General features: G+C 36.3%; 3 protein-coding genes across 8 annotated transcripts; 1 reads left to right on the forward strand and 2 right to left on the reverse strand.

The window, feature by feature from the left end:
• Positions 1-172: 172 nt before the first annotated feature.
• LOC149733277 (uncharacterized) lies at positions 173-4,778 on the forward strand. The gene is made up of 8 exons (XM_089881025.1): positions 173-488; positions 665-752; positions 995-1,117; positions 1,916-2,236; positions 2,564-2,735; positions 3,077-3,296; positions 3,441-3,469; positions 3,742-4,778. The coding sequence occupies exons 1-8, from the start codon at positions 243-245 to the stop codon at positions 4,424-4,426; spliced, it is 1,884 nt and encodes a 627-aa protein (XP_089737151.1). The 5' UTR covers positions 173-242; the 3' UTR covers positions 4,427-4,778.
• LOC149733278 (uncharacterized) lies at positions 4,712-16,930 on the reverse strand. Of its 3 annotated transcripts, none has more exons than XM_089881013.1 (20): positions 16,789-16,930; positions 16,474-16,646; positions 15,924-16,097; positions 15,242-15,507; positions 13,709-14,975; positions 13,295-13,441; positions 12,863-13,070; positions 12,502-12,664; positions 11,969-12,125; positions 11,526-11,725; positions 10,736-11,182; positions 10,243-10,330; positions 9,740-9,898; positions 9,348-9,518; positions 8,933-9,068; positions 8,558-8,712; positions 7,037-7,134; positions 6,664-6,777; positions 6,403-6,607; positions 4,712-5,887 (listed from the first exon to the last, which is right to left on the reverse strand). In XM_089881013.1, the coding sequence occupies exons 2-20, from the start codon at positions 16,629-16,631 to the stop codon at positions 5,773-5,775; spliced, it is 4,428 nt and encodes a 1,475-aa protein (XP_089737139.1). In that variant the 5' UTR covers positions 16,632-16,646; positions 16,789-16,930; the 3' UTR covers positions 4,712-5,772. The 3 variants fall into 3 exon arrangements, with proteins under 3 accessions (XP_089737139.1, XP_089737137.1, XP_089737136.1); XM_089881011.1 differs by having other exon boundaries at positions 11,969-12,122; positions 16,701-16,839; XM_089881010.1 differs by having other exon boundaries at positions 16,701-16,839.
• Positions 16,931-17,202: 272 nt separating this feature from the next.
• On the reverse strand, positions 17,203-23,253 carry LOC149733279 (uncharacterized). Of its 4 annotated transcripts, none has more exons than XM_089881020.1 (8): positions 22,252-23,246; positions 21,370-21,573; positions 20,070-20,657; positions 19,548-19,713; positions 19,237-19,374; positions 18,825-18,978; positions 18,059-18,204; positions 17,203-17,528 (listed from the first exon to the last, which is right to left on the reverse strand). In XM_089881020.1, exons 1-8 carry the CDS (start codon positions 22,574-22,576, stop codon positions 17,336-17,338), a joined length of 1,914 nt encoding a protein of 637 aa, XP_089737146.1. In that variant the 5' UTR covers positions 22,577-23,246; the 3' UTR covers positions 17,203-17,335. The 4 variants fall into 4 exon arrangements, with proteins under 4 accessions (XP_089737146.1, XP_089737147.1, XP_089737149.1 ...); XM_089881021.1 differs by having other exon boundaries at positions 18,825-18,966; positions 22,252-23,244; XM_089881023.1 differs by lacking the exon at positions 18,059-18,204 and having other exon boundaries at positions 22,252-23,253.
• Positions 23,254-23,533: the final 280 nt, after the last annotated feature.

Consider the following 23,533-nt stretch of genomic DNA (forward strand, 5'->3'; position numbering starts at 1 on the left):
ACAAGAGTTATAGGTGCTTGAGTAAATTTTGAGACATGTTTAAGGATTTTTATTTAAGTCAGGTTTTTTGTTTAAATACCCATTTTATTTGAATAAGAGACCAATGACGTCATTTAGACGAAATATATTCAAACGAATTTGTTGAACTTTATTTTGATTTGTTTGGCGCTTGATTCTAGTAATAAAAAGATATTTTTTCTCAGGTTATAGTAACTGATATATAGTGTGTTGCAACAAACACCATGAACAACAATGTGAACTTGTTGATCGGTCTCGCAGTTTTGTTATATATTCTACCAACGCAATCTACTGTTATTAACTTCGACCCCCGTGGAGGTACAAACCTAGCAATGCCACCTCCAGTAGATACACCAGTTCTTATAATAAACGGAACGCTCTCACCTGCTGATCAGCACATAATACTCTTGATATATAACAGCACATTAAAAAGCACCGATTCATCCACTAGAAACAACACGACAGCAACGGTGATTAAAACTATTTTTTATTGATCTCTAAAAAGCAGTGGTCGTTTTGCTGCTGACTTCTTTCTCTTCGTTGTATTAATTAATTTAATCTTCGCTGTCGCACTCGAATATAAAATAAATGTTATGTTACATCACTTTATGTAAACTCCATATTAACACCAACACGCATGTTTCAGGATAGTCGTTTACTCCCCATAGCAGTACAACAACCATTGTACTTTCAACAACTGACTGATATTCTTAACAACAGAACATTGTTTTTAGGTAAGCATTATTATTCACTTTTATATGTGTTTTATTTATTAACTTATTTACCCTCGTGTGGCGGGGCAACAACAGTCGTTATAACACAGGTGTTTAACTTCCTACACCTCGTGCCCACTTACAACTTACCACGTAACTTTGTTGGTAATTATTTTGAAGGATTTTTCTTTTATTAATGTATTGTTGGCCCTCCTAATAGTCTAGACCCTTATAGATAATAATTTGTACAACTTGTTAAACAGCATTGATGCCACCGTCAGCAATACCTCCGGGTTATTTGCAGAATATTAACCGCGTAGGCGACCAATCTACCGAAGTTACAACAACACAGCCAGTAAATCCGAACCGAAACCAAATTATTGTTGGTAAGTAAATGTAAAATATTTTACAGTGGGGTAAAATGGGATAGCGTTAGCACCTAAATCCCGCATTTGCTAATCGTGGTTTTAACAGTTAACAACGCTCTTTTAGAATCGAATCGTGAGGCTACAGATATATAATCTGTAAATATCCTTTGTTTACTACCGAATGGGACGATAAAAAGGAATATCCCATCTTACCCCGGCCTACTATATAGCAACTATTTACTTTAATCTGATACAAATTATTACGATTTAATTTCTAATGTATTGTAATTGATTCATTAATAACGTTCAATATATTCATGCATCCTCACGTCCGAAAGTTTATTTGATTAATAGCAATGCCCATATTTGGCATACATTCCATAATTAACTTCTTGCCCTGTGCAAGCAACCCCGCCACATCCGCTTATGTCAGTTTAGATGCGATTCTTACGTCACACAGTGGTTTGTACGTGTACATTGTTACGTAGCATGTCGTCTGGACACGCTTGTTGCGTAGGCATGTCACGTTTAATGCGACCTCTATCTTTGTCCAGCTTTCGTTTGTTTGAGAATGAAACAGCAATTTCTACAACGCAGTGGTAACTTAAGGATGTCCCTTGTCTAAATTGTCAGCTATAGATTTCAAAAAACAAAAAAAACTTCAAAAACCATCACCTCCAAAATTACATATACATAGTAATTCATAAGCGGACACGTGGTATAAAAACAGAACATCCGTGATATAGTTACCGTCGTTGCCCCGTCGTGCGAATTACATTCACATTGTGTGTTAATATATTCTTCTCAAACCAACAGAACCTCCATACGATCCAACGTCAGGTGCTGGTGACGTCACATCTACTTCTGACCCAAAAACAATAACAATACCTTACATTCTAAACCCAAATTCTCAGTGTGGGGTATTTCCCGCATGCAGTATCGGATTACGAATAAACGAGAAATCGGAACTAACGGCCGTGACTTGTCATAAACCAGTGGTTGGTTTGTTAGTAGCCATCGTCATCATCTTATCCATCGTGATCGTGCTCAGTAATGTTTTGATCATCGTGGTGACGATGCGAACTCGTTCTCTACGAAAACCACACGGATATTTCAAAGTATCTCTGGCAGTTTCAGGTAAACGTTCAATTTGCTGAAAAAATATAATGACTGAAAATTTTTACAATATTGTTGGTTTAGCAGCCGCGCTTTTATTTGAGGATTTTTACTCTTAAAGTGTTAACGACTATCGCTGCTAACTTCCTATTTGTTTTTTTGTTTAATCTGATCTAAGCAAGCATATTCGTTTTTCTCTTTTATTTTCCCGTACAGTTGGTACTGACAACTGGTAAATGGGCACGTAGTGTATGACACAAAACATCTGTGTTATAACGACTATCCTTGCCCGTCATGCGAGGATAGCAACATTCATTTAACTAACGAATTATAAAACACATCCCATAGATTTATTAATGGGTTTGCTTGTCCTACCATCGGTTGCACACAACATATTGAACGGGATCAAATACCAGCAATCAGATTACAAACAACTGATGTTGTATAGTGAGCACACTACTGTAGAAGGCGCAATCTTTGGCATTGTGGGGATAATCTCTTCAACAACAACAGTATTCGGGTGAGTTTGCTCTAAAGTTTCTTTAAATTACTTTTTTTCTAATTTAAATCAAATTTGAAACAACATACGCGTATTTTTATTAAATAAAATCAAATCATTTTCAAATGAATATGCCAAGAATATTTAAATCTAAACGATGTTCTAAAATAAAATATGTCGTTTCTCTTTTTTGTGGTAAATTGCACATATATGTATATATATATACTTCAGGAAAATGAAAATTTATGTGCACAAACAACTTGACTTGAGTGGAAAAAATAAGTTTTAGTTTATTTAGTTTATAAACTAAAACGTTTGAAAAGAATTATTTACGTTAACTTTACATAATTCTGTTTTTCCAGGTTGTTTCTGCTCACAATCGACAGCTATTTGTCAGTGCGATGGCCAGTCAAGTATAGAGTAGGTGATATTATGACGACACCAAGAGCTTTGTTTCTTGTGGCGTTTATTTGGATTATTGGATTGGCCGTGTCCGCTCTACCTATATTAGCAAAAGACTTTCTGGAATACAGACTCGTGTATTTCACCTTTATGTATATGCCATACCTTAAGCCTATACCGGTAAGTTAATGATGTTTCGTTTAAATGTACCCAGTAGTATTTATTGTAATTATAAGCATGTTACTAGTAATGTTTGTAATTGATTTACAGTCATTATTTATAATCAAATACAACGATCGCTTTTAATAACAATTGTGATAACAGGGAACTGAAGGACAAGCTTCGATACAAAGGTGAGAACTCTCTCCGTGTTTTATAGAATTTATTGTGCGTTGGTTGAATTAAAACTTGAATGTAACTTATTTACTTTCGTGTGGCCGGAAAACGACAGTCGTTACGTGTGTTCTGTTTTATACCCCTCGTGTCAGTTTACGAGTTACCAAGTATGTTACTTTATAGGTAGTTATTTTCCTGGATGTTGTAATATGACTGACAGTTTAGAAAACTCATAAATGACCACTGACTTGAAGCAAGTTTTCTAAATACTTGATCATTTATTCTCCAGATATTTACACGGAGTGTTGTACGCGGTGTTCGTGTGGGGATTACCCTTCATTATCACATGGATCTTAACCATCATGACGTCGTGTGAGAGCATGCGTATGTTGCGTCATATGCGTGATGCGCGAAGACAAAGCGTCCGATCTACGAAAGCACTGAACCGTGTCGACCGTGACATTCGTCGAACCGTTGCCGTCGTTCTACTTCTCTTCACAATCACAGTGCTGCCCGTGTTTGTTGTTATTGTTACCTTCTTACCTTCTGGAAATGAGAAGTGTCCGTCAAAAGCAAAATCCATCGCCTACTACGTCACTACTATTCTATTAGTGTCCGGGAGTTTTTTTAACGTCATCATCTACAATGTTTGCAACAAGGAATTCCGTGAAGCTTGCTTTAAGTTGTGTGTGGACATGCTACGACCTTGCTGTTTCGAATCCGTCACCGCCATGTTCGAGCACCAGGACCGAGCATCGAAGCGACGCGCCGATTATTGGAAATCTAACGCATCAAAGAAATCGGCGAAAATCCGTGATGCAAATAATGACGGGAAAAGATCTTTATCTGCGTCGACAGCTGTTACTAGTGAAGGACGAAGTAAGTCGGTAACCGATGAATATTCAGTGAAAGCCACGGATACAACGAGCACATCTTACGAGAATGAACAACGAATCAACAACAATAGCAAATAAATGAACCAATAATTCGAGCGTTATAACTCGACTGTTTTGAAAGAAAAACGAGAGAAACTGCAAAAAAGTGTTTTGTCAATATTTATTGCAAAAATAGATGTACAGTTTATAGATGTTCCTTGTGTTTTGTTTTCTGTTGTCGATAAATTGCTGATACGGGATTTTTCTGGTCTATTTAAGGTAAACATATTTGCACTTATGTATTCAGTTGTTCAAGCTAACGAAATGTTACATATTGTAATTTAAATTGATTTTTTTGCTGTTTCAAAATTATTCTGTAAAGTGTACATTTCAAAGTAATTTAAAATATTCTTGTATATTTAAATTTAAATAAAAGTAAACTGTAAAAAGGTGGGGGGGGGGCTAATTTAAACATTATAACATTTCGTGCAATTTGAAACACGCCTATGATACAGTAATTGCGTCAGCGTCGCATGTTCGTAGAATTGCTTCTGGCTGAAAATGACGTAGAGCGGTTTAAAGGGGAGTTCCTTACGTCATAATAACACAATTATAACGTCACAAACGTATTCTGACTGCAGGCGATAGACGTAAGTTATACGCAAGGTATGGAAGTATGTTTCTCCTTTAACACACATAGTATGAAGTCAAGGATGTTTCAGTTTAATCCTGAATAAGGGAAGGGCATTTATTCACTTATTGCGAATCACTTTTAAGTTACATGAAAACATTTGTATTTGATTAAAAATCAACTTTGAAAAAAAAATAGTTTTTAAAGTTATGCTTGCATTAGAAACCACAACACCAAATTTAATATGTGAATAATAAGACTTTCATACCTACATATTGCAGTTGTACATAAGTGCAAATACGGAACACAAAACAATTTATCAAGATAATATTACGATGAGTTCTAGTTATAACTCCTTCGAAAACGAAACTGATGTAAACAAAATTTCATCCAACCATTGTGGGCGTATGTGTCCTTGGGCAAGGCACTTAACGGCAATTTTTCCAACCCAGTGGTCACTAATGGGTTGTCCAAATTATCAGCCACACATAAAAAAACATACCCACAAGGTACAATACGTGATCAACTCATAAGTAGGCATAAGGTCGATGAAATAGAACACCCGTGTTATATAGTAGGGTGGGGGGAAATGGGACACCTTTAGCACATAATATCCAGATATCCTGATCGTATTTTAAATAATTAACAACGGTTTATAAGAGTCATGAGGACATAGTTTGATATTTCTTTAAATGTTCTTTGTTTACTACTAATTGGGACGAGAAAATAGAGTTAAAAAGTGTCCCATCTCCCCCCATTCTACTGTACCAACTATCGTTGCCCCGCCATGTCGGGATAAACAAGTTACATTTGTTCAACTCGCATCCAAAGTCCATTGGATAAGATTCTTATCGAACTCAGATGTTGTGACGATTGTTCTTTGGTTTGGTAGAACATTTAAACACGTCACCGCTGACGAATGGTGGGAACTGTCCAAACAACGTTAGTGTTTATATAATGCAGGGGTTAATATACAGTAGGATGAGGGAAGATGGGACACCTTTAGCACATGATATCCAAACATCCTGATCGTGTTTTATACACTTAACATCGGTATATGGGAGTCGTGAGGATAAGGTTTCATAATTCTTTAAATTTTATATGCTTCCCACCAAATTGGACGAGAAAATAGAATGAAAATGTGTCCCATCTTCCCCCACCCTACTATTATAGTAATGCAAATCAGGTCACCAAATACTGGTTATTAGTTGATGGTAATTATTCCACCGTAAAACTGGTACATAGGTTGGTATCCTAGCCTAAGACTGTTTACTTTTTGTTTCGCAAATACAATATTCAAAAAATTGAACCAATGAAGAAAATGGACATAATAAAAAATCGTAAGTCGTTTATAAATACGCTGCGGGTGAACACTATTTGAATAAAAGCTTCAAAATACAAGTGTTGCTGCACTCATAAACGAAAAAGTTTGACAACAAATCACCTTTTCAACGTCGCTTGTTGTTTCCATGAAGTGCATGGATAAGTTTGACAACAAATATTCCCTGTGACGTCACCTATGACGAGGGTCCGCATCAATGACGGGTTAGTGACGTCATTGTTTTTATCGAGAGAAATATCAGGATCTGTTGATAGCGTGCTGATGTCTAGAGACTTGACTTCATTTGGTGAATAGACCTCCCATATTCCTGCATGCACAAAGCTAAATACATCAAATACGTCTTTATATTTAATTTCAAGAAACCTTTTGTGGAATAATCGAGATAGCAAGAGTTAGTCAACCATGCAGTCACGTGGGACACGTCAGCGACTTCTTTCACGGCATCTTCGGTTATAAGCCATGATTTCAACTCTGGCTCTGCAGTTTATAACATATAAATTCATTATTTTTTTATATTATATGTTTAAAGATATTAATTTAACTATAGGGATTAAGCAGCAAAACAAAAGTTGTTAAAAATACGCTACAGGTAAAAGCTACTTGAGTAAAAGTGTCAAATAAATTCGTGGTGCTAAACGCATTTTTCAACAATTTAACCATATTTAGATGTCATTATTTTAAACAAATTAAGTGGTAATTGGAAAATAATAAAAACAATAATCTACTTTGCAATTACTTGGTAGTAACGACGACGATCGTAAGTAATAATTGTTGGAATGTTTCTTTCTTGACCAATCCACACCAGATATATTGGAGTTCTGATGTCCAACACATCTGTAGATGAAAAAACTATATGAATTGGAATTAGAATGTTAAAGCAAAACCTCTTTATTAGTAAATTGGTGTAAGCAAATTAAATCAATATATTACACGTATAGACGCAAATAAACCAGTATTACATCCACATTGTAGTAGAGTGAGGTAAGATCCGAAGTCTTGTGACTTTTTTAGGTGGTAACGGTATCCGTTTGACCAGAAAAAAGGGTATCCCGTTTTACCCCATGATAGTTCAACATTCTTTATGAGCCATTTCCCGTTATATACTTTTTGTTTGGTTATGAGTAAAAGCTGTTTAAATCATTATAGCCGGTGTTGGAGAGGCGCTATGGTAGAGTGGGGTAAGATGGGACACTTATTATATATAACCAAAGTTAGTATAGACAAGTTAGGAAACGGATTGTAAAACAATGAGTTTTGTTTTCTATTGTCGCGCGTCTGTGACGTCATAGTCGCAGCCATTACGGAGCCCACGGCATAGCATTTTATCATTGCTGGGTGCTGTTTAACGTCTAAATATTGCGTATTTTTTAGAACTAAGCACTTCTGCGCGTTAAATGGCTTTCTACTAATGTTATATCTTATTACAATAATAAACCTCACAAAAATAATCAACTTTTATTAAACCCTCAATCAATTAAAGAGTAAAAAACAGAAAATATCAAGTATACCAAATAAAAACATAAAATAGCATGTTTAAAATATAAAAATACAAACAAAAACGCATAACATTAACATACACTGGTCTATCTAGCTGCAGTTTTGCATGTAAATTGGCGTGATTTTACTTTTTGGCTCACAAACTTAACACGTATACCCGGCAACAAAACTTGAGGTATCTTTGTAAAATTTGCCTAATATCGAAGTGACATTGAGGAAACAATACTAAGTTACTATTTTTGGTCCTCTGCTTGAATTAGTAAGCTACCTTTTCTGCGTTCCAGGTCTTTATGAAATCGGAAAACGCGAACACCTTGTCTGCTAGTACTTAAGCAGTTTGCAGCTGCATGTCCACTCATGTTGGATTATAAATGTAGTAAAGAATGGCTGTGTAGATTCGTAGGTATGATCATATACTATTATGTAAACTAAGCTGATTGCTGCTAGTCTTAATCGCCAACGTAAAGTACCCTGTTAAACCACACTGTACGCCGAAAACCAGTCAAAATACTAATTTACTTCACATTAATTCCTAGATTTTATATTGTATAACAAGATTTGTATTAGAAATTATATTTTAAATGTTAAAACAATCGCTATACGTGTTTTTTAGCTTTGTATCGCTTACAAGAACTAAATGAACACATGCCGACCATGCATTTGTATAGGCGATTCACGCTCTGTGGGCTCCGTAATGGCGGACACGAGCGCCGTTTCTTAACTTGGTCTATACTAACTTTGTATATAACTGCAGACTTACCTTCCAAATTCCGAAACGGAATCTCTTCGAACAGACAAGATAACAACATCATAGCCAACAGAAACCGCTATTTTCCTCCCGCTTGGTGAGAATTTAACGCTAACAATAGAGGGGTTTCCCCCGCGTAAGCATTTGTATTTGGTTTGAGGGTAAATCTAGTAAAAAAACATTTCTTATAACATATTTGTTGTTTTATATATGCTTAAATATAAGAAACACTAAAGCGGCATTCAAAGTTGTTCAAATAATAAAGCAAAATAAGCAGATATCGAGATATGACAAAGTCGAAAATATCCCTAAATAAATATGAATACGCTCCAATTGTTTCCTAAGTCAAGTTCACAGAAGTTGAAACAATGACGAAAGATATTTCACCTCGAAATCATTGAGATTCACACGAACAACTACCACAGAGCCGGTGTCGGTACCAACCACTACAAGGTTCCTTCTACTGCAGCAATCTAGTGATATGACGTCACCAGCTGTAGGTAATTTACATCGCCCTACGACGCTATATGAGAATAATGTACCGGTTAGGATACGGCAAAGTGGTTATAGAGTTTACTGGATCAAAGCTAGTCGCTGCTGTGATAGTTGTCTAAGTTGTCGGCGACACCGAAAACCATGCCCACAAAGTAAGGTGTGTGGTAACTCTTCAGCAGGCACGAGGTGTATGAAACAGAACACCTACGTTACAACGACTGTCGTTACCCGCTACATTAAGTTACATTCATTTATAAAAGCCGTTTTGTACAAATTGTTTAGATATTTTATATTCAACAACTTTTACCTGCGTTCTGTTGAACTTAGTAAGAATAACCAGCCATTTGTGGATGACGTCACGATGACGTCACCACATATTCTATTTTTCTCGATAAAAACATGGTGGTGATAAACATGGTTGCTTGATGCAAATGGTGGACAAAGTCGTTTTGTTAATTCCTCCTTCTTACTTTTCTCCCTGGAACAATATTGTTGGTGAAGTGGTTTGAGATTTAACACAGTTTATGGTTAAATTCATTCACCAACACATGCAGTAGATTTCTATTTTTCGTTCGATTTGGTAGTAAACAAAGAATATTCATGTTGATAATATCTTACTTTATCCCAACGTACTATATTCAAATACAGTCTGCTTATTATACGCGCTCGTTAAAGTAGCACAAAGGAGGAAATTCTTACTTTTGTAAAATTCTCTCGTGCGCCCACAAGCGGGGAGTTGTAGGAAGGCTGTTGTGTTTTGATTCAAACAAAATACTTGCACGAGATTTATCTTTCTGCCATGCGTAATGCTTTCTTTGTTTAGGGGTTTTCCCACGGTCGTAGGAATACTGGCCAACTCTAATTTAAATGTTGAAGTTTTAGTACAAACAGTTTAACCAATCCTTATAATTATTTTTTATTTCGGTATAAAAAGTTAAAACCATCTTTAGTGATGTAAGAAGTTTTAGACAACAACAAATATATAATTTTATTTTTTTCTTCCACCACAGTAACTAAGGCCAGATTAATTAAAACAACAAATTAGCAACAAAGACAGTCGTTAAAATATGCTGCTGGTGAAAACTACTTGAATAAAATCGTGGATTCTTGTCCATGTATGCATTGAAACTCAGTTTATTGAGAAACCCGTCTTTTGTACACTTAAGTAAAAAAATCTCTATTTTCAAAGAATAAATTTTTACCCAGCGCGCTTGCTTTCTTTCATTGTTGTGAAACTAACTTGGGTTTCTGGATGACATGGTTTCGATTGTTCCACTTCGGATGATGCAACTGGAATAATGGGTAATTGTAATACTAACTGACGAAACAATATAAAGTCTTACGTAAATACATTTATGTAGATTAAAGAAAAATAAATGTTATGCTACGACCTAATTTTGGGTTGTCTAAATTGTCATCCAGCATTTGTTACAAAAATATATATTACTATTTCATGTATAACTCGAGAACGAGGTGTATAAAACAGAACACCCGTGTTATAACGAATGTGTAGCTGCCAAGATGAATAAAAAAACGTGAAAATAATTGATAAGCTGGCACAAGGTGAAGACAACAACGACTATCATTACCCCGTCATACCGGCATAAATCACATTTATTCATAGAAATCTCACATAACCACACCTTTGCCTATAAAACAAAAAATTAATATATTGACCGAATCAACTTAAATTACCTTTTTTCCGCCTGCTGTGTTTTACCCTCATACAGGCCATTGAACCAACACACGTGACACCACTTTCAAACCCTCTTGCTGCTTCTAATTCCTCCCAACTTGAATCCGTGGATGTTCCGCTTTCATCTGTTGTTAGTTGTGATTGATTTCTTAAGTTTGACATCGCCACCGGGATTCGATGCCCGTACCTATGGGCTGATGCCTTTGCCTGGCTTGCTGATACATCGTTAACCACTTTAAACACAGGTCTTTGACTGCAGTTCACATGAACGGATAATATGAATTGATACTCGGTTGCCACAAAAAGATAATCATCAACGAAAGCAAGAGCGTTTGCAGACCCTGCTCTTGTAGGTATCTCAATCGAACCCCAACATTCCAGTTTAGACTTGCGAGCGTTGAAAGCTTTAACGAGCCGGTCACGTGAACCAGCTGTGAATATTAAACCTGCAACATAAAAAAAAAACATTTAGGAATATTTGACTTTAACACGTATATAATTTAATCTATATAATATGTTTTGTAACTTTGTGTTTTGCAATATTCAGTGGGGAAAGATGAAAAATGTTTTCATCTTCATTTATGGTCCCATTGGGTGGTAAACAAACAATATTTACAGAATTATATTCACGTACTCCGGTCACTCTAATAGAACATTAATTGGTAAAACCACGATCAGGAAACATAATTTATTAAATAAAGGTATCCCATGTTACCCCACAGTAATATATGTGTGTGGTCTATTTTAATAGTAATATTATTATAAGTCATCTAGTTTATGGGTATTTACCATCGCTGTTGACGCACACAGCAGAAAGATGGCATTCATGGGCGTGCGAAAAACCCTTCGTTGCAACTTTGTTTTCCTCCGACCACACAAGTAAAGTTCCGTTAGAATCCCCCGTTACAATACTACCATTCAAAAATCGTGTGGTGGCCTGACAACAAGTCAAATACTCAGCTCGGAAAAAGTTTTTCCCGAAATCGCCCCTAAATATAAAGATAGTTTAGCTGTTATTACAGCTACTTCGGGGTAAGATGGGTATCATTAGCACATATTCCACTATATTTTTATATCGTACTAACATTTAATACGTGTGGATGAGGTTGTATCATTCTGAAAAAAACGGTCTTATAAAATAATTATTGTTACGACCTGTTAGTCTCGTTTTACCCCGTGTCCCATATTACCCATCCCACCATAAATTCCATTATTACCACACTCATACTCACTCCACAGGTCCAGATATTGTCGGTTCCATATTATCATCTATCGCGCTGAAATCATTGGAAACATTCCAAAATAAAATATTTTGTTTTCCCGCTGTAACAAAACCTCCATCCGCGGTCAAGCTTGCAGTGATGGATCTTATACCGGCCGAAGTACCTGCTTATATTATATATTAAATAAAATCTACAGTCGTTATATAGTGCGTATATAGCACGTCTTCCGCTAGACCAACGGGGTTATGGATTCAAGGCTCGGTGCTGCTACTATTGTGGGCGTTTGTGGCCACACTTAACAGTAGCTGTTCCAACCCAGTGATCAGTATAAATAATTGTCTAAATTGACCATGCATTTCCCCAAAAAAACATTAAAACTCTATTAACATATTCGCAAACAAATTTACGTATGGTAACTATAAGCTGTCACAAGATGTATGAAGCAGATCACCCGTGTTATACAGACTGTCGTTTTCCAGCCACGCGAGAATAAATAAGTTACATTTATTCATTATAATAAACATAAAAAGTAGGAAACATACACGATTTTGAAGATGTTGGTTCTATCTCAGGTTGTCCTTCATTTATTGCAACATCCGTGTTTGGTTTTATTGCGTTAAATGTGTCCATACTTGTCACCATACACCCACCATCCCACACTGTTAGAGTAGCTTGTTCATTGTTTTCCAAAACAACAAAATATCCCTGAAGATTGAACATGGCTTATGAGATTTAAGAGAATTTACATGGCATTACTGTTTATTGCAGTTATTCATATAGTTATAATTTTAAAATCAGCTTCATAGGCTACGGTTCAGTTTCTATTGCTTTGCAAAACAGATAAGACATCTGCAACTGAGTTTAGTTTAATATAATTATACAAAATGGCCGTTACTGACTTACAGGCAAGTTTAGGAATTGCATTCTTTGTACATTGTTGCGAATTGTTCCAACTCCAATCACGTGTAAAGTTTCTAAAGTAATAACATCCCATATTCTAATGTGAGTTTTCCCGGAGGAAAAGTCTTCGTTTGGTGAGCTGGATCGTTCCCAAACTTTGTTCTCGGTTTGTGCCGAACCAATTTGCCCAGCAGTAGGATGTACAGCGATACTAAACAGAGAGAATGAATGTAACTTGCTTTGTCCTCGCTTACTTCGCCCATCTAGTTTGTCACCCATACAACAACAAAAAATCAATCAATTACAAAGTTACATATACTAACTCGTAAGCTGACACGAGGTGTATAAAACAAAACACCCGTGTCATAACGACTGTCGTTTCCCCGCGCAATATAAGGATAAATAATTAACGTTCCTTTAAACGTGTGGCATTACCTCGTAATTTCTCCAGTATGTTCACCATAATGCCGCTGTGTTTTTCGTTGATGGTTGTAAAGTATGACAATACTTCCAGTGTAATAAACAAGTTCGTTTGGTTCAACAACTGCAAGCGACTGATCATGACTAACGTTGCAACCATACCTTTATGCATGCAAATAATAATCATATAAATGTAGGTCCAAGGCTCTTACAAAGGTATGGAAATTTGCTAAACACCATATTTCATTATGTAATATTTAAATTAACAATGTTCTTTTAGAGTGCCAGCGATGCGGGTATATGATTCTGTAAAAACAATTTCTTTACCACCGAATGGAACGAAAAATAGGATAAAAAATAAACTCTGACCCTTCTATTTGTTAGACGGGGTATTCAACCGAAGCCAATGACAATTACTTATTTACTTACACCCATTCCATAGTAAGTTGGGACTTGGTATGCCTTGCGTGGATGGAAATCTCATCTTTACCAAACAACTTCCCGGGGTACAGTTCAACAAACCCTTCCCCTACTCGTACTTGCTCACATTGTCCGTTTGATATATCTTGCATGTCATCATCAAGGTCAACCATATCTTCTAACGATGACTGAGTTGAGATAGAATCCACATCAGAGCGATCGCATGGTTTACTCTCTTCACCAAGTTTTAAACCTCCTGCTTGCGAAACACCCAGGTCTTCCTCGCTTGGATTAAGCTTTATTTCATCAGTTTTCGCAACTTCGTCATTTGGATTCTCCACAACTTGTTTTGTTTCAGCGATGTTTGTAATTGTTTCGCCTTCAATAGAATCATCCAAAACTTGTGGACTTGTTTCATTTCCTTCTTTGTTGTCAATTTGCGATACATCATGCTGTTCGTCTTCAGCGGAACCTGGTGTTTTAACTTCATCAACGACTTCATTATTGTCCCCAACAGCTTGAAACGATTCCCGGCATTTCTCCTCATCACATATTAACTCTTGTTCAATGTTTTCGGAATCTGGTGATGTCGGTGTGTTGATATCATCTTCCTTAGGTGGGTCTTCATGCGCACACAAAGAATTCAAAATATTATTCTCCATCTGTTGTTCAGTGCGTTCCTTGTCGCCAATTTCTACAATATCCAAAACACTCTTGTTCTTGTTACATTCAAGGTTGGTTGGATTTGCGCAACAATCCTCACCGGTTTGTTGCGAAACTTCGCCATCAGGCTTGCCATTAGTAGTTGTTGTAACAGTGTTTGTATTTAACTCTTTGTTCAAACAAGATTGCAGATGTTGATGTTCGACTACGTCATCATCTTTCACATTCAATGTTTCAATTGAATTATCTGCCGTGCTGATTGTGTTTTCTGGTTCGTTAGAAGGAACCAATTTAATATTTCCCTCAACATTTTGGGTTGGTGTCGCAATTGGAACAATATTTTTATGTTTCTCAGGTTCCTCAACAGAAGCATTCTTTTCATTATTTGGTTGAACCTTGGTATGACCTGCCTTGTCTTGCTGTATTTTCATTGGTTTGTTGTGATGTTCGAGTTTTACTATTGTTGTATTGTTGGTTAGATTTGTTGAGATGATATTTTCTTCCGCAGGTTCATCAACTTTTGCGTCATTCATTGTTTTCTTTTCTTTAGGTTTCGTATTTTCGTTTTCTTCAAGACTTACAAGTGGTTTGCTTTTTTCTTTATCTGATGTTTCTGGATATTGACAAGATGTTTTTAATTGTATTTTAGTTGCATTTTTCTTTAGATTAAAACAATAACGTATTTTTAAATGAATATCTCCACGCTGCATATTGTTTGTTAGGTCTAACGTCTTAACCGATGTAACAAAATCCGTATATAGACGTATTATGTATTATAATTCTTTATTCTTCGCTATAGTAATCGAAGAGACAAGTAAAAAATATTGATATTAAAAGTTATTATTTTCTTTATACAGTTATGCTTCAAGTTAGGTTGACCTTTATCATTGGTATCCCTGCTTCCAACATCAACATTCTTCAAAACATTTTCTTCTTCACTTTTCTTGTTCATCACCACAGTGACGTCATCGGCTTTCTTGATCTCAGGATCTTGAACCGAGGCACCGAGTTTAAAAACTGTTTTAAGTTTCCCGATACCGGCAGCCTTTGCTCGAAATTTATCCAACTTGTAGTTTCTCGTTGTTTTAGTTGCTTGTACAGCTTCGATGTTCAATACGGGTGTTGTGGCGATTGGCACGAGACCACTTTAGAAATAATAGATTATATCTAATGTACATTTAGCTATAAAATACAAATCTGATATTTTAAATATTCTGTTTTAGCAATTACCAACGCACTTTTAGTGTACAGTTTATAAATAATTAAGTATTCTTTGTTTACCACAGTCACGATACCAATATTGTCCCCCACCCTTGCAAGCCATGGTAGGAACCTGAGATTTGTCGCAAAGACTTTGAACAATTTGAACATAACAGTAACTGTGGGGTAAGATGGGATGTCGCTAGCACATAAAGATCCTAAATTTTCGGATTATTTAATCGATAAATATTCTTTTTTTTATTACAAAAAACGGACGATTATAGAGAATAAAAACATGACCTATCTCACCCCACCTTACTGTAGTGTTTTTAGCTTACTTAGAACTGATAACTTAACTTACACGTTTTCCGGAGCCACTTTAGTTGATGTATCCGATATATGTTTCAGAACCTCCACACTATCTCGCCCAGTTTTCCTTTGCGCATTCTTCAACGTTCGCATCGCAGTTTCAATGTTAATACCTCGGTTGTCGGTGATAGTTTGTCGAAGCTCGCCCCGCAGTCTGTCGTCAAGTCTGAATTGAAATGCACAAACAAGTCAGAAATCCAGGGGAACATGTGTTAAATATTTCTTTTCAATCTTAACGCTCTAAGTTCCAGTGTATGTTGTTGGTGTAAAAGTCCCAGCCCCCTACAAAGAACCAGCCCCCGAAAATACCCAAGAAACCAATCTTTTAGGTTACATACGCATCATGGTAACTTGTAAGCGAGCATAAGGTGTATGAAACAAAACTTATTTTTATTAACCTCTTCGAATATGATCACGAAGATCAAATTAACAAGGAAATTAGCAGGAAAAAAACAGTCGTTTAAACAAAGTTTGACTCGAATGTATGGAAATGATCATCAGTTAAAAGCGTGACTTTTGAACCGTGCAACCAACCAACGTACTCAATTCCATGAAAGTGAATCAAGTTCCAGAAATCAGTTTCCTGTGTAATCCTTGAATCAGTAGCCAACTTTTCCATATCCATCTTCAAAGTTCGAAGTCTTTGAAGACTAACTTGTTTTAAGGAATTCACCAAGGCGTCTTCTCCGAATTTATTCATTATTATTGTGTAGTGCTGCAGTGTAGAAAACCGTTAGCAACTTATTATTTTCTAATTCTTAATAATTACCAACAAATAAATCTGTGGTTTCTCTTTAATGACTACTAAATGGGACATTAAGTATAAACATAGCCACCCTACTATATATTGCTCTTACTTGCTTAATATACTAAAGTTCTGTAAATTCGAAGAAGGTCCTACAGTTGCGAAACCATTGCTCGGTATACAGTTTAACTTCTTTATCTCATTCACAAAACAAAAGTTGCTTCTACACGGATTGTAAGAAGCAGAGTGTAATATGAGATGGTTATATTGTTTGAACAGAACTTAGCACGTACAAACCTATCAGGTTACATTATCTTAACAAAATACTAAAACAGACAAAAGTTAAGAGATGTTTAAATAATATGTGGTTACAGATCAGCACTGAGAACACACGTGTCATCGGTCAAGCGAATTAATAAAAACAACTTCTTTATTTTCGCGTTGCGAGGCGTGTCAGCTTTAATGTAAATAAATATTCTTTGTTTACAAACAAATAGGACGTTAAAATAGAACGAAAACGTGACCATTTTGCCCAACACTTTATAATTTTTGTTTTGTATTACGAGATGATGGTAGCAAAGCATTGGCAAGTTAATTTATAATTATTATAATTGCAGTGAGTGTTCGTACAAGTTTGTTACATCAGTGAATTTACAATCTCAATCTTCATCGATGATTTGCACTGCATGTTCCTTTACTCGACAATATAGATATGTTTTATACATGAGGTAGAGTAGTATGGCTAATAGTGATGCAGCCCATGCAGCCATGCCCATCCCAAGCAACAACATGAACATTGAAAGTGTTTCCTCTCGACCAGTGAAGTAACCAACTCGCTCGATAAACTGCAACCTGTAGTATAGAAGTTAAAAGCGAAATAACCAAACATTAATAGAGATTTGTGTGCTGAAAAAATGCTCAAGTGTAATCTAAATAAGGTACAAGCTAAGATTCGAAAATTCCAAAGTTAACTTAGAGGAAATGAGCAACCACATATATATAAAATCATTTTGCAATTTAAATCCAACACATAGAGTAGGGTGGGGGAAGATGGGACATCTTTTCAATCCATTTTCTCGTCCCATTTGGTTGTAAATAAAAACATTCTAAGAATTCTTAAACTGTATCCTCACGACTTCCATAGACTGTTATTAATTGTTTAAAAGGCGGTCAGGATATTTTGATAACATGTGCTAAAGGTGTCCCATCTTCCCCCACCTCACTATACTATAATAACGAACGTAACCGGTATTGTTGTGACTTGCCAAAGTATATATACGCCAACAATGGCAGCAGCGAAGAGCCTTGAAACGGTGACCACTTAGTGGCAGACGGGATATACTGTGGTAAATATTAAACCTGAAGTTAATATAAAGTCTTACCTGAACACCCCGATCGCAGGAGTTATAACTAATAGAGTTGACACAGTGACGCATAATATAAATGCGAACAAACTAGCTATCACCCTAGCAGCATACCACCACAACGTTACATTGCCATGTTCTCGCCATAATATTCGTAGAACCACCTGGAATATTAACTCAATAAATGAATGAATCTAACTTATTTTATCCTTGCGTGCACGGAAAACGACAGTTGTTATAACACGGGTGTTCTGTTTCAAACACCGCATGTGGCAGCTTACGAGTTACCACTTGCTTGTGTTTTTTGTGGGTGATGTTTTTTGGGGGATTTTTATTTTATTTTTTTTATGCGTGGCTGATAATTTGGACAATTGATAACCACTAGGTGTAATAAATTAAATATGGTCCTTATCTATGCTTATGAAGTTGGACGATTGTCGTAATAAAATAACATTTCGGATCCATTGCGTTTAAATGCATGTTTTATATAGAAGGGCAGGTGAAACCTACAAATATCAAATCTAACGAGTTCTATTGTTTGCCTGAAACGACAATATCAGCGTTTTAGCTAAATACAGCATGGGGTAAGATGGGATATCGCCACAGTTTTATAATTTTGTAAAAATTCTTTGTTTACTCACAAATGTTACAATAAAACAGAATGAAAACTTAAACTATCTTACTCCAACCTTTTTGCTCTTATACAACTTTGTTTATATTTTTGCTAAATTCATATCATTAACACTATGATATTAATAATGGTTGATTTTAAATGCTCTCTTACAATAAATAAAACGCATCCCCCTGCTGCGCCGTCCAAACCTTTCGCTGCTGTTGCTACAATCAGACTCATGTTCACGTGATCGTTTAACCATGACAACGGACTGACGTCAGAACAATCGCCTTCTAACGCACAATGCCAACAACTGGAGGTAGAACTGAGCGTTAATTGATGATTGAATGTAACTTACTCCATCCTCAGGTAATGACAGTCATTATAATACGTGTGTTCTGTTTCATACACCTCATGCCCGCTTGATTAGTAAATATGAAACAGTGACTGGTTCTTTTTTTTTGCTGTAATATTTTGGACAATTATTAGTGACCATATAAGGTAACAACAGTTGTAGGCTTATTGTCCAAATACGCCAACATAGCCTTAATATAAAATATATTTCATAAAGTAATTCACTCACGAGAAGCCGAACTGTCCAACGTGGTAAGCTGCAGAATTCACTCCAAGTGCGCCAGTAACAAGTTGTAGAGGCATGCCGGCTATGTTGATTACGTAAGCAGATAGAAAGTGATTGTGGGCAGTAACCATTACCACTAATCTATAATGATGAAATAAGATTTTGAACGAATGAATGAATGTAATTCCTTATCCTTACATGACGATCGTTATATATCATAAATTCTGTTTCACACACCTCGTACCCGCTTATTAAAGAATTCTACACATGTTACGTGCCCGATCATTTAGATACCGACAAGTGTCAAGACTCACCGTGCAAAGATGCAAAGTAGCAATGATGGGAAAGACCCGATGATGAAAACTGGTTCGAACACATCGATGGTCACGTGTCTGTGCGCCTCCAAGCGTCGTGTCGCCTCTGGTGTTTTCATGAATTCACGAATCGCACTCTCATTCGCACACGCAAACTCAGCGCTTCCTTTTGGCATGAATGAATAAAATTAATTTTATTCTTACGAGCAACGTATACATCATCCCATGCCGGGGCAACGACAAACGTTATAATAAAGGTGTTCTGTTTCATACACCTTGTGGCAGCTTTCGAATTAGCTGCACATGTGTAATTTTGTGAATGATTACAGACAGCCCATAAAGGACCATTAGGTTTAATCGAATGTCGTGAACAAGTGTCTTGCTCAAAAATACATACCGTCAACAAAAGTAGTGGACCAGTAACCAGCTTTAACCCCCAAATCTATGGGTACAGTGGCAAGCATGAGCTACCGATAAAACATAAGAAGTGTTCGATGTATGTTGATATATATTTACATTTACCAGCTTTCTTTGGGAAGATAGTTGTTTCCAAGGCGAACACCGTTGTGTCGTCATTGCTGACGTATTTCGTGACGTAACTTGGAGTCGGATTCTGGGAGCGTTTGAACTTTCCGTATTGTTGTGGAACAATGTATTGTACACCAACGGGATTTATATTAGTGTTTATGTTGAATGGACTTGGTCGGTCGTCGGGTTGACTTTCTATTGGTAATGTAGGGAAGGAGTTCCAAGTGTCGAAGTCTGATTGCCGACGTCCTCTTAGTGGTGCTGGTGGGTTAGAATGGTGACTTACTCGGCTTGAATGGTGCCCTCTGCGCTGTGAGCCATGCCGCACAAATGAAAGTAATGTAGGTTGCACTTCAGCTACAATATACGATGCTCGCTTGCTCCCCTTCACTTTGGTGAGCACGTTAGCAGTTTCGTTGTAATGGTCGCTACACATGACGTAAAATGTGACGTCAGCAACAAATGAAAATAACGGGCATACGACACATAACACTGCTGTTAATACACTGAACAACCACGCTGTGGGGTTTCGTTTGCGTTTCGAGTTGCCTTGGCACAAACACAAAGTCGTTATGTGCATACCTGCAAATAAAGATAGGAGATTTTACTTCATTTACAAATAATAGTATTATTGTGCGTACACTACTATCATGTACCTAAGTAAAAAATGTGAGAATGAAACAGAATGTACCAGACAAAAAATGCCCTTTGGTTTATAAATACTTTGGTATTTTGTAACAATTTTCAATTTTCGCAGATAATATAATAAGTGAATTTTTCAGCAGGTTATAAATAATTGACCACCCCTGTCACTCTACTTTGGATCTATATTGAATGTGAGCATTGATCTGCTCTCTCTCTTTCATAATTTATTATAAGAATTACTCTTGTCACTAAAAAGTAAGTGATCTGGTAATTTTGAAGCCATCAATATAACAAGAAATCTTTTGCTGCCAGAAAGTGCATGGAGGAACTTAAGTTGCAAATGAAGTCATCATTTATTCATGAGCATTCAATTGACGACCCGACAAGTGCATAAGCCGACGAATGCGATGCTGGTAAATAAAACCATAAATTCTAGCCTTCGTCATACTCCGGTTTGTGAAGATTATATTACATTTAGCCTGGAGTTGATTTAGGCAAGAACAACCAAATGAAGTATAGGTTGGGGTAAGATGAATCATGTTTGTGTTCTACTTTTTCATCCATTCGTTGTTGTTTGTTTAAAATATCATCAGTTGCTAATTAAACCTCATCTTACCCCACAGTAATTATATTCACACATACTACATACCCCTAGTAGCACGATGATAACTCCTTCCACTGACATCAGTCGTCATTATGTCAGGGATTCCTCTACGGATTGACTTAATATGATAATTTCTTGGTCGTCGAGCTTCGTTTGTTTCATTGCCGGTTGATCTTGACCCGCGGTGTTTTCCACTCGTAGACGATGTTTGTAAAACACGATCGGGTACTCCGTATATTCCACTTGATCCTTATATCAAATATTCTGATTATTATTTAAAACGTATCTCTGTAGGTTTAGTATTTTATGGTAATGCGGCCGCAAAACTATGGTTAAAATCAAGGGCGATGAAATACTAATTGAAAAGTCAAGTCCAACAAATAGTGTATATACTATAGTAGGGTGGGGTAAATTAAGAGACATGTTTAAATTCTCGTCTTATTTAATGGTAAAAATAAAAACATTATTTAATTAATTATATAACTGCATCCCCACGACTTCAAAAAAGCGATGTTTATTTTTTCAAATCACGATGATGAGAAACATCAATGCTAATATCCTGTCTTACCCCGCGAGTACATGATGTTATACAACAGGAATAAACGCCAAATGCATGAATTTGTTTTCCTAGTGAGTATTTTAATCACTAGCTACATGGTAATATTCGATTCTGCTCTAGTTTTCACCCAAGTATACACTACTATACACTGGGCGCCATACAAAGGTAAGATCCTTAACATTAAGCAGTGTTGACATGCGGTTCGGGTTATATTAAACGTTTACAAGTGTTACAACAAATATTAGTTTTTTAACAATAAAAAAAAGGTTTATTATCAAAAATAAGTTATGTAACAACTTTTATTATTATACAATGCATATAATATAATATGGAATTAAATAAAAAGTTTTATAATAACTGTAATAAACCTGTTATAGTGCTCATGCAACTAGGAGCTTCCCCCTCTAATCTATCAGAAGGTGACTGCACACACTTGGTTGGAGCAACGGGTTCATCGGACGCACCTGCTCCTAATTTAGCAAAGTCTTCGAAAGTTGCTGCACCTTTGACTGTGCAGGGTCGTGGTTTATTTGACGCTGTGTTGTCAACCTTGTGCTTGTCTTTCTCAAAACTGTTTGACTTTGTTGTTTTTTCTTTCCTTCCATGTAAATGAAGTGCTCCCTCGTCAGGTCTTGGAACAAAGGTCGTATTCGAGCCCTGAGTATTTATTTCCGCGCTTTTAGGAGCGTCCATTAATCGATCGTACAGTCTGTTTCCTGCTGATTATTCAAACAAACCTAAATAATTAATAGGAAGGAATGTAGTATATACCTCATTGATCTGCAAGTAATGAAACGTAATTGCATATAACAATGCTACGAAACAAATATTTGACCTCATTCTTATTGTTTAGCAACAAAAGGAACGATGAAATGGAACGGAAACTTATTTCATCTTACCCCAAACTATACTATAGTTCCATATACTAGCACTAAATATGCAAGTCCTAACCACTAATACGTTGAATATATTGATCCACTTACTAATTATATTTGAAACTGTCGGTTAAATTCCTGCAATATGAGGTGTCAATCATGGCATAAGTATGGCTTACATTATAATGTAGGTTAAAGAAGATCTAAACTATTGTGATTCGGACATATAATGAGTGGGGTAAGATGGTCCATGTTTCCATTATCTTCTCTTGTCCCATTTAGTTGTAAACAGAAAATATTTACAAAATTATAATCTCACGATTCTAAAAGAGCGTTGGTAATTGTTCAAAACACGATCAGGATATTATGTGCTAACAGTATCCGTCTTACCCTAAAGTAATACATCAAAGCAACTGCACCTAAACACATATAGCGTAACAACGTAACATTGCTTACAACTAAATGGAACGAAAAATGAGAATGTCCCATCTTACCCCACCCTACTCTATTGCACGCGTACAAACCACAGTGCGACAAACTTTATACAATGCAGAATAACATAACATTCGTTTATACTAGCTGCAACGACACCAGTCACTTGCGCTTAGTTGCCCATATTTGTAAACGCCCAGGGCAATCACATATTAGAGACTCCCACCACTGTTATATATAACACATTCTTTCACCTGAAAGTGCATTGGCCTTTCTCTCATGTGACTATGCTGTGATGAAATAACTTGAGATAAAAACTGTTCTGTCAAAAGTTGGCAACAGT

Source organism: Ciona robusta, chromosome 7 (assembly GCF_009617815.1).
Source record: "Ciona robusta chromosome 7, ASM961781v2".
In the NCBI taxonomy this organism is placed as follows: Eukaryota; Metazoa; Chordata; class Ascidiacea; order Phlebobranchia; family Cionidae; genus Ciona; species Ciona robusta.